This window comes from Haliotis asinina, chromosome 12 (assembly GCF_037392515.1).
Source record: "Haliotis asinina isolate JCU_RB_2024 chromosome 12, JCU_Hal_asi_v2, whole genome shotgun sequence".
Classification (NCBI taxonomy): domain Eukaryota; kingdom Metazoa; phylum Mollusca; class Gastropoda; order Lepetellida; family Haliotidae; genus Haliotis; species Haliotis asinina.
In genome coordinates, this window is record NC_090291.1 from 20,726,216 (window position 1) to 20,744,083 (window position 17,868).

Sequence of the window (17,868 nt, forward strand, 5' to 3'; positions counted from 1 at the left end):
ACAGATACAGTGTCAGGACATAAAAGTGTGTCAGTAAGGAACAGATACAGTGTCAGGACATAAAAGTGTGTTGGTAAGGAACAGATACAGTGTCAGGACATAAAAGTGTGCTAGTAAGGAACAGATACAGTGTCAGTTCATTAAAGTGTGCTAGTAAGGAACAGATACAGTGTCAGGACATAAAAGTGTGCTAGTAAGGAACAGATACAGTGTTGGACATGAAAGTGTGCTAGTAAAGAACAGATACAGTGTCGGACATGAAAGTGTGCTAGTAAGGAACAGATACAGTGTCGGACATGAAAGTGTGCTAGTAAGGAACAGATACAGTGTCAGGACATGAAAGTGTGTCAGTAAGGAACAGATACAGTGTCAGGACATGAAAGTGTGTTGGTAAGGAACAGATACAGTGTCAGGACATAAAAGTGTGTTAGTAAGGAACAGATACAGTGTCAGGACATAAAAGTGTGTTGGTAAGGAACAGATACAGTGTCAGGACATAAAAGTGTGCTAGTAAGGAAAAGATACAGTGTCAGGATATGAAAGTGTGCCAGTAAGGAACAGATACAGTGTCAGGACATAAAGGTGTGCCAGGAAGGAACAGATACAGTGTCAGGTCATTAAAGTGTGCTAGTAAGGAACAGATACAGTGTCAGGTCATTAAAGTGTGCTAGTAAGGCACAGATACAGTGTCAGGTCACTAAAGTGTGCTAGTAAGGAACAGACAGAGTGTCAGTTCATTAAGGTGTGTTAGTAAGGAACAGATACAGTGTCAGGACATTAAAGTGTGTTAGTAAGGAATAGACACGGTGTCAGGACATAAAAGTGTGTTAGCAAGGAACAGATACAGTGTCAGGACATTAAAGTGTGCTAGTAAGGAACAGATACAGTGTCGGGCCATAAATGTGTGGTTGTAAGGAAGAGATACAGTGTCAGTTCATTAAAGTGTGTTAGTAAGGAATAGACAGTGTCTCAATACACTTAAGTGTGACAGTAAGGAACAGATACAGTGTCAGGACATAAAAGTGTGTTAGTAAGAAAATACAGTGTCAATAAATTAAAAGTGTGTTAGTAAGGAACATACACAGTGTCAAGACATTAAAGTGTGTTAAAAAGGAACAGATACAGTGTCAAGGCATTAAAAGTGTGTAAGTAAGGAATGGAAACAATGTCAATACAAAAAAAGCTTGTTAGCAAGGAACAGATACAGTGTCAGGACATTAAAGTGTGCTAGTAAGGAACAGATACAGTGTCAGTTCATTAAAGTGTGTTAGTAAGGAATAGACAGTGTCTCAATACACTTAAGTGTGACAGTAAGGAACAGATACAGTGTCAGGACATAAAAGTGTGTTAGTAAGAAAATACAGTGTCAATAAATTAAAAGTGTGTTAGTAAGGAACATACACAGTGTCAAGACATTAAAGTGTGTTAAAAAGGAACAGATACAGTGTCAAGGCATTAAAAGTGTGTAAGTAAGGAATGGAAACAATGTCAATACAAAAAAAGCTTGTTAGTAAGGGACAGATACAGTGTCAAGACATTAAAGTGTATTGGTAAGGAACAGATACAGTGTGAAGACATTAAAGTGTATTGGTAAGGAACAGATACAGTGTCAAGACATTAAAGTGTATTGGTAAGGAACAGATACAGTGTCAAGACATTAAAGTGTATTGGTAAGGAACAGATAAAGTGTGAGGACATAAAAGTGTGTTAGTAAGGAACAGATATAACATCAGAATATAAAATGGTCTGAGTGAATGAGTGAGTGAGGTTAGTTTTACGCCACACTCAGCAATATTCAAGCTATATGGCGGTGGTCTGTATATAATCAAGTCTGGACCATCTGTGATCAACAACATGAGCATCGATCTGCGCAACTGGGAACTGATGACATGTCAACCAAATCAGCGACCTTGACCTTTTATGGCAAGCATGGGTTGCTGAAGACCTATTCTACCCAGGGACCTTCATAGGTCTCAAATGGTCTGAGTGAAAAAGAGAGAAAATGTGGTTGTAAGCATAATATCAGTATCAATTTGCAAATATGTTAAAACTGTAAATGCACAAGTAAGCCGATAACTGCGGCCTGTGCAAAACCCAGGGGTTAATGATGTGAGCAACTGAGCATGTTAGTAGGTTACAGCCATTGTGACTTATTCACAATGTTGCAACCATCACAAGAATCGGCTGACACCATGAATGATCTGAGGCAAGAGGACGAAGATAGAAGCTGTTACATGCATAGCACATGCACATATAAAAACATGGATGACAACGTAGCTTAGAATTGTGGTTTGATTACAATATATTTTTTCTGAATCAGTTAAAAAATATATTTCAAAATGCTCAGTCAAAAAAAGAAAAAAAAATACTAACAAAACATTCCAGTTCTGTTCATTTTCAAAGCAGAATGAAGATTTAATGGCAACAAAGCACATTTACAGCCAAATGCGGACTAAATCACATAAGAGAGTATTTTGTTCCACCATATTATCAGAACAGAAATGAGAGTAATTTTCAACAATATCCTCACAAACATGACATAAGTTCATTAGAAGGCATGCTTGTGAGAAGTCCTTATTGGACAAGTCAGGTTGCTAACTATGACTACAGTGTCAATTACAGTTTCATGCACACATGCAATAGCAGTATTAAAACAATACTAGTAACATATAGTATAACATTTATCTCATACCTCTCTTATGTCAGTCTTAGTAACGTCAAATCTGAAACAAATTAGGTCAACATCACATAAGAAAATTCAGAATTACAGCATGATTCTCACATTTCTTGTTGATAGATGCTGGTTTGAAAGACTTATTCTAGTCCTGAATGGCCAACCATACAAGTAAAACTTCAATCAGGTATTAAGGACTTTTCTCATTAGGATTGGAATTTATCCACATATATTCCTTGCTTATCAAAGGCTAAACTTCATCAAATAACTGATGATGAGGATATGAAAAGGATGTGTGGATTGTTCCCCAGAAGAAACTGATGATGGTGGGGAAGGAGTTTGGTGAAATTAGTTTGGAACGTTTTTCAGTTAAATCACAATATGTCTGCATGCAGTGAAGTTAACCTTGCAGTGTTCCAACCTTAGATGCTTGTGACTTTGGTGAAACCCACAAGGAAGGATGAACTCATGACATTAGCCATCAGGCATGTCCAAGGGACACAATACTGCATAACCAACTGTAGCACCCAGACAAAAGGGGCCATGCTGCCAAATGGAGGCAGAAAGTAGCCTCACTCTGATTGTTCTTCAGCAGCTGGACATGAAGTTCATGGACAGTAAAGCATCATGCATCATGTAAGTCTGACAAGAATTGTGTCTCGTAGATACTGGAATCTCTGGCAGTTACAAGTTCTCTGGAAGTAACCAGAACAGTTTGGGCAAAAAGAATTAGATAACCAAGTGACATGGACCTCACAGAAACAGCGCAGAAACTAGTTTGCCTGGACCTCACAGAAACAATGCTGAAACTAGTTTGCCTGGATCTTACAGAAACAGTGCAGAAACTAGTTTGCCTGGACCTCACAGAAACAATGCAGAAACTGGTTTGCCTGGACCTCACAGAAACAATGCAGAAACTGGTTTGCCTGGATCTTACAGAAACAATGCAGAAACTGGTTTGCCTGGATCTTACAGAAAGAGTGCAGAAACTAGTTTGCCTGGATCTTACAGAAACAGTGCAGAAACTAGTTTGCCTGGACCTCACAGAAACAATGCAGAAACTAGTTTGCCTGGACCTCACAGAAACAATGCTGAAACTAGTTTGCCTGGATCTTACACAAACAGTGCAGAAACTAGTTTGCCTGGACCTCACAGAAACAATGCAGAAACTAGTTTGCCTGGACCTCACAGAAACAATGCAGAAACTAGTTTGCCTGGATCTTACAGAAACAGTGCAGAAACTAGTTTGCCTGATCCTCACAGAAACAGTGCAGAAACTAGTTTGCCTGGACCTCACAGAAACAGTGCAGAAACTAGTTTGCCTGATCCTCACAGAAACAGCTAGTGCAGAAACTAGTTTGCCTGTTAAACCTCAATTGTCCTCTGAAACAAACTACAGTAGCCATTTTTTTCAATATGTTTTTGTTAGACTATAAACCATAATGAGGGAGACAATTAAGTTTTGTGCTCCTTTTAGCAAAATCCAAGCAATCTGATGGAATGGGACACCAGACATGGGCTTTACTCACAGCAGCCCATATGAGGAATTACACTGGGGTCTTTGGCGTGCAGAGTAAACGCCTTTAACCACTAGACTACTCTACTGCCCCAAAACCACAATGACCATGGGTGTGTTACGGAAAAGATATTTAAGGAAGTCTTAGTATTCATGCTCTTGATAAGATGTAAATCATGAAAGATTAGGGAGGCAACTTTGCACAGCATATAGTAGATCAAGGTCACAAGAGTAGTACCACCCCTGATACTATCATCTTGTTTAAGTCAGAAGATGTTTCCAATCTACTTGATTGTCTAATATCCTGAATGTGAATTTTAGACATTTTCTGTTAACTTGTTAGAATATGGACAAGAAACAACATGTGTTACCATGCCCAACAAGCTTTGACTGGAATGACTTTTTACACTAACATCATATCAAAGTTGTATTGCTAATGCTGGTTACAAAGCTACACACCAACACTGAAGTGACCATCACATGAAAATAATCTGGCAAAGAAAATAGTGGAACAACCAATCAATGTTGGGATGAATGTTTCTTAATGGTAATATATACAAGAAAATAGTGGATCAACCAATCAATGCTGGGATGAATGTTTCTTAATGGTAACATATATACAAGAAAATACACGACTGTCTATGGTTTCTTAAAGGTTACCTGACGCGACCTCTAAAAAGGTTTTGTTAGCCTCACTAGTCGTCTACTGAGGCTAAGTTTACAAACTGACTGTAACGTAAGACTAAAGAGAACACCCTGTGTGTTTGACAGTGATGTAAATCTAAAGAGAACACCTTGTGTGTTTGACTGTGATGTAAATCTAAAGAGAACACCTTGTGTGTTTCACTGTAACGTAAGACTGAAGAGAACACCATGTGTTTTTCACTGTCATGTAAATCTTAAGAGAACACCCTGTATTTGACCGTGATGTAAATCTAAAGAGAACACCTGGTTTGACTGTGATGTTAATCTCAAGAAAACACCCTGTGTGTTTCACTGTGTTGTAAATCTAAAGAGGACACCTTTTATGTTCCAATACTATGAAAGACAATTGAATACACCTGTGATTTTCTGTAATATAAAACAACCAGGGACATGTGTTTTAGTGCAATGCAGGCTGTAATTGATTAAATCTATCAAGCCATGACTGTCATCTGATCTTCAAGGTACTGCAAGAGACATATTATGCAAGGACCTAAAACAGCGTACATTGTCATACTGTAACACTATATGCTGACGTGAACTGGTCTTGTGAAAACATAAGTACAGCATTTTTTGAGGACATTCATTGTTTGTCTTATATATATACCTAACACAGACTGTCATCATTGTTTTCCCATAAAGCAACACTGATTCCAGTAAACATCAGTTGTCTCCCCCAATCCTTGTCTGTTATAGTCATTGACGATCCCTGCAGCTCCTCTCTCTCTTTCCCAAACACCGATTCCACACACTTCTAATAACAACTGGCAATTTAGATACCATATGTAAGAATCTATATTTGTATGTATTGCAAACATTGGCTTGTGAATCATCTGCCCTGGAGCAGTTCAGGGCATTAAGTGAGATTACAAAGAAAGCTCAATCAGAATAGATAGAAGAAGGGGAATCCTAGAGTTGGAAAAACTTGGCTATCTTGAGTAATGAAGTCCTAGAGGGAACAGATCAGAAGTTTGCTCAAGATTATGATTAATGGCTAAGATTATAACGCCATCCCCCGAATCACTTTCAAATCTCAGTAATATCATATCCAAGGACGACTGTGTCATTTACAACTCCCAAACTGCTCGTTTTTCACCAAACTGGGATGCAGACATTTTTTTCTTGGTAATTTTCCAATCTAACTTTCGTTATTTAGGACACTTTTAATTATTCGGGGATAATAATCCACAGTGATGCCTGGTATCCTGCTGCAATTTCCGCGCTTTTTGACATTTATAGACACAACTTTTAATCATTTGCTGATAGTGTTGGTGGGATAGACCCTAGCAAAGAAATTTCCCCATCTTATGACAGTTATTTGTGAAAGTTTTAATTACTCCTTGATGATCATCTGAAGCTACAGGGACTTAATCAGGATCTTTGCCAGCAAAATGAAAATATTAATCACTATAATCTGTAATATCCATGATGATACTGAGGGCAAAATTTAATCATTGTGCGAAAATTGGGGATTGTGTGTCAGTGATTAATAGGCCAACAAAGCGTCAGTGTGCTAGCTCACCCATGATAAGGAAGATAGATAACTCACTAGGGACACATGAGAGCTGACCCTCCCCTCAGGGGGACCTCTCTCATTAAAACCACACTCCACCAACACTTTCAGAACTCAACAATAAAATACATTTCTCAATGGGACAGAAATATTTCCATTTCAGTGCAAACATTTTCAAATGTTAAAACTGAATGATTTAAATAGGGACGTTGGATCCTTTTAACATGTCTTTGATTGGTTTGAAACAGGGAGTAGTAACTACGTGCTTCTCTACTGATACGTGCGCAATGTTAACTCACCATGCGACTGGCAGGTGAAGTTTTGAATTCCAAAAACATTAAGAGAAATATTATGTACATCATCTCAGATATTGGTCTCATAATAATAGCATTACATCCCATTACTGTATCAAACAAATTTACTGCAATTGTTTATTGTCCATTACTTTGAAGAATTTTTTTTTTACACTTCTGATCATCCTAATACTGAGTTGACTAAACTAATTCTAAAAAAACGCTTACTGCTTTTGCAAACTTATAATTGGAAAGAGCAAATACTCATAGGAAGTTTTTTTTAACCTTCTCAGTGAAAGAGTTCTATCAAGGGAGAGACTACCCTCAAGAGGTCAGCTGATAAATAGTAGATTGTGCTCCAGCTAAATGAAATGTCATTTAATAGATTAGAAATTTTAATAATGGAGAGAAGTAGTCTCTAAGAGATTTAGTGTTTCATGCTTTAGTTATGCTTGGAGAAATAAACACCTTCGGCAATAAATTCACTTTTTTCGTTTGTTAAAATTTGTGTGAAGTGCCCTCAAATGTCATTTTAAAAAGTGCTGTCATTAATTAATAATCAGGTGATTTCAGGAATCAAATTGATATTTGACTTGCAAAAAAGTACATATATTGTGAGAAACAGTGTCTGTATGGAATCATAGGGTTTTTTTAGATTTAAATGTAGTGATTTGGAATCCCAGACCTACACCAAGATTAAAGACCCTGTGTACCGTAGTGGCCTTTACTGTATTGACAGCAACATACTATGATGTTCATATGGGCTAAATGTGAACAATCTGACTAAAAGCATACACTCATTGTTCTTTCAATTACATTTCAACAAAGTTCAAAGCACTAAAAAGCTTAAAAGATAAAAAAGATTTTGATGAACAAGAATGATTCGCAGCATGATTTTCAACAAACACCCACTGTAAACTTGTATATCTCTGCATGAAAGCAGCCACTCTCAGTTGATTAACTATGTTTATATACAAAAATAACTGAAACATCAATATATACAATTATCTAGCTTTATTACACTAAAGAATTCTTGATTTATAAATTGTCTTAATCATTAAAGGAGCAAATATACTTTACTCTGAACTTCCATTGTTTAAAACATTCTGGTAATATTTTAAAAAGGCCAAGAATGAAAAATCCAAGAAGTAGACAGCAAATTCAATGAAGCATTTCTTGCCATCTGAGATATAACCCGAGGCTGTAGACAGGAGTTTTCTCCCTTTGTGTGAGAGGCTGCCATGTCCCTCAGCTTCAATGAGAGGCAATAGCCTGTATCAAGTTTATTGTTTTTGTTTCCAAGTTCAATCTGTAATTTGAGTCTTTCACTTCAAACAACACAATTCATTGAAAATAGTGGAGCTAAAGTAGAGAGGTGACACATTTTTACACTGTTTGCAATTATTTTCCTCAATGTTAAACTATTTAATGCTAATGGCCTTGTTATCATATTACAGTAAAACTGTCTGTTTACATTTGAAATATGCACATTTTTTATATGCACATTCTATCAACTTTGTATGATATAAAAACAAAATAACATAAGAGAATAAGTAATGTTGGAATAATCAAAAAAAAAAAAAATCTAAACACAACATTTTCACACAACAGAGTATTATAATGGTTTTCAAAATGTGATAATTCCATATTTTAAAGGGTATTTTGGCACAATTACATGACTAATGTATTCTAATCATAAACTAAATTCAAACTTTCAGTCTATGTTCAAAAAAACATTGCTCACAAAAGAAATATATGGAAAATGTTGAATTTCATTTGCATACTGAAATGATTATCAAATATTTGTCATGAAGGAAATGTATTCGAGACATTAGACACACATGCAATCCTGATTAAAGCCCAGTATGGTGTAGTTCCTCCAGCATGTCCTAGATCTCTGCCCAGTAATGCAGACAAGGTGATCACATCTGTTGGATCTGCCGACTTACAAACATATACTGTGAAGTTAGTTCACAGACCTTCATTTACCATTTTTCAAAATATGGAGATTTTATCAGCATTTGCAAATCAGTCAGCTGAAAGATTACTTCCATTTTACAAAATTATATTTTCCAACAAAATTAATTTGTGAAGTAAAGTGTTATTGGAGTCACGACTGACGCACAAGTAATCTGAATTTATACCTGATATGGATCGACCAATCAATTTGATTGTTTTTAACAGCGTGTGTCGTGGACGCCATTGCTCACAGTAGAAGCAGGGGCTCTATTACTGTAAGGTATTTAATATTCAACGCATATAATATTACATTTGGGCGATAAAAATCAATATAATATTCCTTTGCCTATTTATTCTCTTGGAAAAATCTGATTGCGCATTCCGCCTTTTCCTTGACTAATTTTCCACCAACACTGACCACATGGCTAAAGGGACTGGAGACCAATGCCAAATTCCATATCAGCTCCCCAAATTATTTCCAAGCTTTAACGTTATCCAATTAGTGATCTTTTTGACTGATTACACAATTTTGAATATTCCTGGTTTATCTAAAGGACCCTGCACTTTCCGTCAATATAGAAAATGTGCGTGAACTAGATTCTTTCAATCTTGACTTATTGTGAAAAGATAAAAAGCCTGCCTGTCTATGAGGAATACAAATTGATTAGAAAGTGTGTGGCAAATGTTTTTCTCATCACATATATGTTAGATTTATATTCAAACCTGAACTATGACAGAACTGCTAAGAAATATAGTCAAAACTATTCTTCTTTTTTCAAAAGATGATTGTTAAAAGCGACAAAAAAACAAAGGACCCAGGAAGCCTGACCTTTTGTCCTCGTAGCACTTGTCGCTGCACATGATGGTCACTAGTAGGAACAGTTTGAAAATCTTTTCTTTCTCAAAACCCTCTATGATGAATTCTGTCTTGACGAAAGATATAACACTGTGAATTTGATCTCAGAACTCGAGAGATACCTGCTGAGCACATTACAACCTTCACATTCAATATCGTCAGGTACAAGTAAACCAATTTAAGGTTCGGATCTTGTAACCATATATGAAATAGAAAACATGTTAAACACTAGAATTTATTACTTTTCACGAGCACATGGTCTGCCGTCTGTCCGTTGTGGATTTGGCAAGTATTAAGTGGCCATCAACAGGGAACCAACAAGGCCCATGACAAGCACTACATTATATGAACCTGATACCCTTATATCATTGTGGAAACACTATAGCAGAAGCAGTTGTTTATCATATCATACACAGCACATATAATTTTAAATCAGATTTAATCTACCTCACCTTACTAGACATGGAGTATTATCAGCATGTCTAAGCAAGAAACCATTCATGAAAAATGCATTTGTTTTCCAGTGTAACATCTGCAGTGGCAACAATACATGTTATATACTCTTATATTCCTCTGTGGTAATTGTATCAGTTTATTAACCCACCACTTCAAGCTAGATTGCCACACAAAACTATTCATATTATTAATCAAATTCCACTGAAACATTTATTCTCATTTCCCAGCAATCCTAAAAAAGTATGATTTATAACAATAGTTATGGAATCAGCAATTAAGTGTTAAATAATGCATCATTGTATTATTTCATAATTAAGTGCTGTATCACATTCATATATATACTACTTCCCAATCAAGTGGCATGCATTGTATGAATATATTTGTTGTACCAAAATAAATTACTTTATTACTCTGGAACCTGATTCTTTCAATTATTGAAGAAACATTTCAACATTAAAAACATTATTAAATTAGGGTCAAACAAAAGTTTTCCATCACTGCAATTTCAGTTACAATTACAAATGTTCAATATGTTTCCAAATGGAATAATTTCTGGGAATATGAGAACTTATCCATTGTGAAACACAACTGAAAGTATCCAAAACCGATTAGAGAATAATGCCTTTTCTTGGGGAGTTGAAGGACACCCAAAGGAAAAACATGAAAGTCAATGAAAAAATGATACAGACAAGCATGTCATTGTGAACCCTAACAAATATGTAGAAAACTACAAATGTGTATCAAGTATAAGATATCTGTGACATGTATTCAAGTGAGCATGTGGTAGACAGAATTAAACGCCCACTTGATTAATAATTGATTTGTTAAAAGCATAAAAAGTACAGTTCAATGGTGAGAAGCTAAGATTTTAAAGACATCCTTTCCAAACTGTCCGTTGGTTTCATAACAGAAAACTGACAGAGATTGTTTTGTCAGCTACTTTGATCACTTAGAACAAGAGGTCTACTTAGTTGTAGCTGGGGACGTGTACAACATGTTGTGAAAACATGATGTTGTTACTCCCCCAGTCAGAGTAAGACTTACAGGAAGCCAACACATGGACATTCACACCAGGATATGATAGCAATCATGTTAGCTTATAACATATAACAACGTTACAACTGAGATTTTAATGCAGTGACAAATACTCCCCTTAGTGCAAACAAAACAACTGACATTTTGAGTAATCTTACCTTTGTGGTGTATCATGCCTTGGTTAAATATATTACTTGGAAAGCATGATTGAGTGAATGAGTGAAGTTTATGATGCATTTATCCAGATGCCATATTCTACCAATAACGCAGCTGGGGACACCACAAATGGACTTCACACATTGCACTCATGTGGAGAATTGAACCCAGGTTTTTGGAGTGATGAGCACACACTTTAACCACAATCCTACCGCATGGTCCCTGGGACAACATGATACATGTCATATAGACTATATCATGTCAGTAAAGTGGTGGTGCCAAAGCACTTTTGCTCAATAGCTTAATTCTGTTTGAACTGAAAGTTATTTAATAATAACCAGAAATGGCTATTTGCAGGGCCTGAAGACTATGTATTGGTGTGAGTTAAAAAACACTGACACCATAAGCCAAACAAAACATTTTTGTGGTTCCTATTACTTGACTCACTGAACAAAATGCTTCTGATCCTAATGTTGCTCACTATCAAAATAACTGGAATACATATCTATAAACTATGGAAAAAAGAAGTATCTTGCATGACCTTTGTCCTTGATCTTCCAGTTTGAACATTTTATGAAGTCTCCCTTCCTATGACACTGAGTTTGTTTCAATGATACCACTTATGGTTTTAATATCACAGGTGACATCACTTTTGGGTGACATTACACTTGAACCCTTAAGTCAATGTAATGGTATGCACTACCACTCTTGTTTACCATAAATATCCATTGGTGGGTCCAGGAATTTTAAAATTACTGGGGGTGATATAGATGATACTAAACATCTACTGGTTGTGAGGTTGTGAAGAACACATGGCTGAAAAACTGTTCCACGATTGATGCTATGACTTGCATTAATTGTTCTGCACAAAGGGCAAATGTCGGTAAGACAAGCTTTGTGATTGGTGGTATAAATTTCATAAAGCAAGTCCAGTTACAGACATTTGAAGTGTGAAACACTTGCAATGCAGATATTTGTAAAAACAATTCCAAAGAAGATCATAAGAGGGATGTTTTCCCGAATGCTAAAGAAATGCTTTCATAAGACAGTTTGAAATATCTTTGGCACTCATTACATTGGTTCAAAAAAAAAAAATCAGTTTCGAAAAGTATTTGTATACATGTAGCAACTTTGTCAATGAGAGTCCTGAAGGTCAATACTGTCAGTACATCCTCTGACCTCGGAGATACCCCAGTAGAGCAGTAATGTGGTTTATGCACAGACCACGTCTGGACCAGGAATCCCAGGTACACTAGTAGTATGGTAAAGAAGGATGTATTCGGCTTGATTTGCTACTTGTCCTGATCTATTGACAGAAGGTCATTGACGTAGCTGTGTAGTGTTATTAGCGTCCGAGGATCACGGATTGTGCTTCTGGTGAACATGCCAAAGAGCGGTGGATATGCCAGATAGTAGACATTTAACTGATGCCTTTGCCTGTTGACAGCGAACTGCAGATTGTGATGGTAACTTGGATAAATGGGGACATGAAGATATTCAACTTGTAAGAACAGATTCATCACCAATTTCCTCATCTGAGGGCCATCCTTGCCTTCTTGACTGATTCCATTAGGAACATGGGAAACCAAACTAGATAATTCTTGTTGCGAACTTTTAACTTGATCATCGTGTATTTTGTTACAGAATCGGGCAAATGGTGAGTAGAAACCATTAGTTAAGTCTGACTCCTGTATTGTGCTGGTGGCCCCCTTATCCAGGAACTTGAGAAAGGCCAGGCTTGGGGTGGCCATCTTGTGCCAGATAACATCTAATCAAGGTGTATGACAAGAAATGTTGTAGAAAGTGGACCTTGTTTCCCCATCAGCTATTTCCATCAGCCTTGTGGCACTCTTGATACACTCCAAACTTTGGGCATATTGCATGAGGTGACACATGTTTTGCTCAGGGTTGGTGTTAAATCTCTGTAGTCTGTAATCCATTGAAAGAAACATGATGGACATTATTGGGAGTGATGGGTTTAATCCGCTGTGTCACATACAAGGTTTACATTGGGATGTACCTTTGCTTCCTCCTCCAGCTCTGCCTGGCTGCTGGAATAACTGCAGCACAACTGGTCTTTCTTGGCTGGACACCCTGCTCTGCTCATGCGGCACCCTGACCTGGTGTCATGCATCTTGATAGCTGGAAGGTCACTCCAGTGTCCTAATTGATGGAGTTTGGGAATCTGAGTAGAAGACTGGGCAATCTCTTTCCAATGCTGTCTGTCCTTGGACATGTGATAGTTTAAGCCAGAATATTCTGGAACTTGTTGATTCAGAAGTTTCTGGTTGATGTATATTCTGTATGAGATGTGGCACACAAGTTTTTGACGAGACATTTACATCCTGTTCTTACTGCATCTTCAGGTCGTGATCTAAGGAGCTGTGGAAGAAGTCACCAAGTCTTGGCTCAGCTGTGGAGTGGTCTTTAAGTGGACATTGAGACTTATCCTCAAAGCTGTTTTCAAATGGATAATCTTTAAAAACTTTGAATAGGTACAACTACTTGGTTTGTGAAAGGCCATCACGCTGCTATATTCAACCAGTTTATGATGTTTCTCTGTGTTCTTTGTGAAGAAATTAAAATATTCAAAATTTCAAAGATGACTAAATAAGAAAAACCTAACAAAAGCAATTTTAATTTTCATGCTCTGAACAAACTCCGAAAAAGTTATGATTCTCGATATCCATGTAAAGTCTCAGTTTTCTGGATGTCTAAATTCAAAATGCTTGTCTAAATGTTAGCCATTTTACAAAATTACTGAAAATGATGTGTTTAACACCACTTTGATGAGCATGAAGGCTTTGCAAAGAGTGTCAGATTAATTTGCCAGGTGAGGCAACTGTGATTCTCAGCATAATTCAGTAGTAATTCTCATGTCTGCTTCTGCTGGCATGAAAGGTGAAGTAGAATCTGATTCCAAGAGCTGAGGCAGGACCTGGTTCTCGAAGATATCAATCCAAGAATTGATTCAGTTGTACCCTATGCATGTCATGGCATACATCACATGAACAAATCCACAGAATTTTCTTGCTTGCAGACATAAGTTCTACAGAAATCCACACAATATTCAAATATTGGAAGGAAACAGATGCAGAAACAGTCTCATGAATCCATCAGCGTTAAGAGTAACATGTATGAACATCTTAACCTAGAAAAAGTAACTCTTGTATAAATCTGATGTCCCCAAAGACAAACGTCTTCAAAGCCCTGGGAAAGACTAAGTTTACAATGCAAGGCATAGAACATGATCCTGAACAAGTGATCCTAGTCTGTCATACAGACCCTGAAGCAAATATATCAAGAAAGCCCACGCAAGTCTAGAAAATGTGGCACGTTGAGTTTCCACAGCTTCTGAAAATGAAGAAAGTCTCAGGGCTCCATTTCATTATATTAACTTTTTTCACTATGAACGTTTTATTTCAGTACAATACGTTCATTTCAGAGACTAGTTGTTAGTCTAAAGTGATTGCTGATCATAGTTCCTATGAGCAACAAAATCTGTTGATAGTCACTGGAATGTTGTCAGCAAAAATTGGATGCAGGGATGTCTGTGTTGATTACTGCCGAGCTTACTTGACCGACAACTTTCAGGACTACATTCACATGACACCTATTTCGATGGCAGGAGAAAGTGCCAAAACGACAATCAACAAGAGAAACTAGTGTGTAACTTCAACATGAACAAGGCAAATGGAAAAAGAAAACTATAACAAATTGATACTGGGTAAACTGTCCATGTGTACCTCAGGTACAAGGGTCCAGTTTGTATAGGTCTGATATGAATCAGGTCAGAAGGAAACCAAGGGCTAATAATAAACACCTTTCATACATGGCAACAGAAGATCTGTAAAACAGTATGAGGGAACAAAAATCAAGGAAACAACAGCTGTTCTAAGATAACTAAGCAATGCTGATGTGAAGCCATGAGTGTACACTGTTCCACACTTTGATATTTATTTATTTCCATGAACTGGCAAGCTTACAATTAACTTAAGCATGTAAACCAATATATCTGAAATATCGTTTCATAGCTCTGAGACTGTTCCTCCACTATTAGCAATACTGTAGCAATGTAATAGTGGGACACAGCAAGATTGCTGATTCACAAATGCTAGTCTTGAAAGAAATGGGACCCTGCAGGGCCTTGAGTGTGAAGTCTAAAGGGAAGGATCACAATAACTGAGGCTGGTCTACCAATATGAAACTTAATTATCTGAACAAATGCCATAATTCCTCTTGAATCATCCTGCAAGAACAACATCATCGGATGCTGCAAAAACATCATCCACACCAATGTGATTTCTGTCTATTTATAAGGAGAATAGGGAAATACATTAATCAGAATGACCACTTCAACAAAATGTACAAGTTTTCAAAAATATTTACTCAAATAAGATCTCACCACCATTCATCCCAATCAATCTACATGAAAAGAATTCAGCAAAAATATCCTTTTGGTCAACACGTTTCCAGCCTAAACAATCTGAATGGTGACCTAAAAAAGCGAGGATGGTGAGCAGATATTGACCGGAGCTCTCAGTTTCCAATATAATTACGCCATGTCCAGATTGTAGTTTTAAGTAATACCGTAATTACACAACTGCAGGCAAGCCTGGGCCACCTTGTCAAATATGTCTGCATCAATATGGCATATGCTCCTAGCAATTACAAACGACCCACTTTTTTCGGGGCGCAAATTTGCATGGAGATTGCAATTCCTTCACAGAGTAGCGTGGTGGCACTCACTCGATACTAATTATTTTGCGTTTCGCATAGAACACTTGTTATCAGTCATCAGTGCAATACCGGCGTGATCCCATCATTTGAGGAGTAATTCAGATTTGCATTTGCATAATTAAATCTGCTCAAATAAAATGCAGCCTGTAATACACATTTTCTTCCAAATCTTGTTTGAATTGCCTCAGTAATTATGATTGATTGTGGCATTTTCTCATCTTCTGCCCGCCAGAAATATGGTAACATTTCATCTATATGCACAAAGCAAATAATGCTTACATCAAAACCATGCTTAATTTCGCACACTATTTCCATACTGGACTGTTTGCGGCAGAAATAGGTTCCATTCAACAATATTGGAAGTCCCTCATAATTTCCACAAATTGTATTAGATCTACTTGTGGCCATATGACGATGACATTTGCATATTATATCCTTTTTGTACCGGCTATTATTAAGCCAGACAAGACTACCCCCCTCTCACACGCCTGCCTGAGTTTCCGAGCACGATAGCAGAGAAAGGCGACATCTCGCAATGAGGAAATCGTCTAAATTCAACGTTAGCTAAGACTGACATAAGCACTCTTAATAATTTCAGATTTTTTGGTTGAGATTATTCAATTTGGTGGCATTGCAGGATTCTAGATTACAGTGGATATATCATTAAATCTTGCACATTCTTTTGTGTCTGATGGACTTGACAGGTCGGCCATTTTGAAATAGATTAGGATTTCCAGACAACCAATTACTATGTTGATGCATTTTTTCTGAATCTAAACAATGAAGTATTTTATGTTTTCTTTTCACACCATGGGTACTTTTGTTGCGATATAACCATCACTATTTAATTATTTTATTTCATGAAAGTATGAATTCTTGCAGACATGTTGGATTACAAGCAGGATCATTACTTATCTAATTAAAGGGCTGAAAAACAACTACGTTCAGCAAATGAATTAGTAAGATCTGTCTTACATGTTATACGAAACTGCACTTTCATGGCCACCTAAATAATCTGACAATTTCCTTAAAGTGTTCTTTTTTTCTAGTTTATTGTTCAAACTCACACCAATCAATCTGTCACAACACATTAGATTGTGAAATGAACAAAGCCGTTTTCAGTATAAATAATTGTTGTAAAATCTTTAATGCATATCGAACAAACCATCTCCAAGTTTGTTAGTGCTAAAACAATTTGATCACTTATTTCAAAGGCTTCAATAGAAACCATAAGACAGAAAAGCAAAAATTCATATATATGATAATTTCATGTTGCCTTTCTGATTAATTTCCCTGGCTGGTACGAGGAGTGATTGATATGTTCTAAGCCTAACACTGAAGTAATAAGCAAAAATCTTTAGCTTCCGAAATTACATCCAGGTGAAGTGTGTTCTTCAAGATGTTTCAGGTCAGGCACGTTTTTCAAGACCTTCAAGATTAAGAGTGTTCTTCAAGACCTTCAAGATTAAGAGAGTTCTTCAAGACCTTCAAGATTAAGAGCGTTCTTCAAGACCTTCCAGGTTAAGGGTGTTGTTCAAGACCTTCCAGGTTAAGAGTGTTCTGCAAGACCTTCAAGTTTAAGAGTGTTCTTCAAGACCTTCCAGGTTAAGAGCGTTGTTCAAGACCTTCCAGGTTAAGGGTGTTGTTCAAGACCTTCCAGGTTAAGAGTGTTCTGCAAGACCTTCAAGACTAAGAGAGTTCTTCAAGACCTTCAAGATTAAGAGAGTTCTTCAAGACCTTCAAGATTAAGAGTGTTCTGCAAGACCTTCCAGGTTAAGGGTGTTGTTCAAGACCTTCCAGGTTAAGAGTGTTCTGCAAGACCTTCAAGACTAAGAGAGTTCTTCAAGACCTTCAAGATTAAGAGAGTTCTTCAAGACCTTCAAGATTAAGAGTGTTCTGCAAGACCTTCCAGGTTAAGGGTGTTGTTCAAGACCTTCCAGGTTAAGAGTGTTCTGCAAGACCTTCAAG

The 17,868-nt window shown here is 37.0% G+C and overlaps 1 protein-coding gene across 1 annotated transcript in view; it reads right to left on the reverse strand.

Moving 5' to 3' along the window:
- LOC137259034 (uncharacterized) overlaps positions 1–17,868 on the reverse strand; it is a 108,787-nt gene that overhangs the window by 21,230 nt on the left and 69,689 nt on the right. Inside the window, exon 6 of the mRNA XM_067796739.1 lies at positions 2,693–2,723. Coding sequence (XP_067652840.1) covers positions 2,698–2,723 — 26 coding nt within the window. The 3' untranslated portion in view covers positions 2,693–2,697. The remainder of the gene's footprint in view (positions 1–2,692; positions 2,724–17,868) is intronic.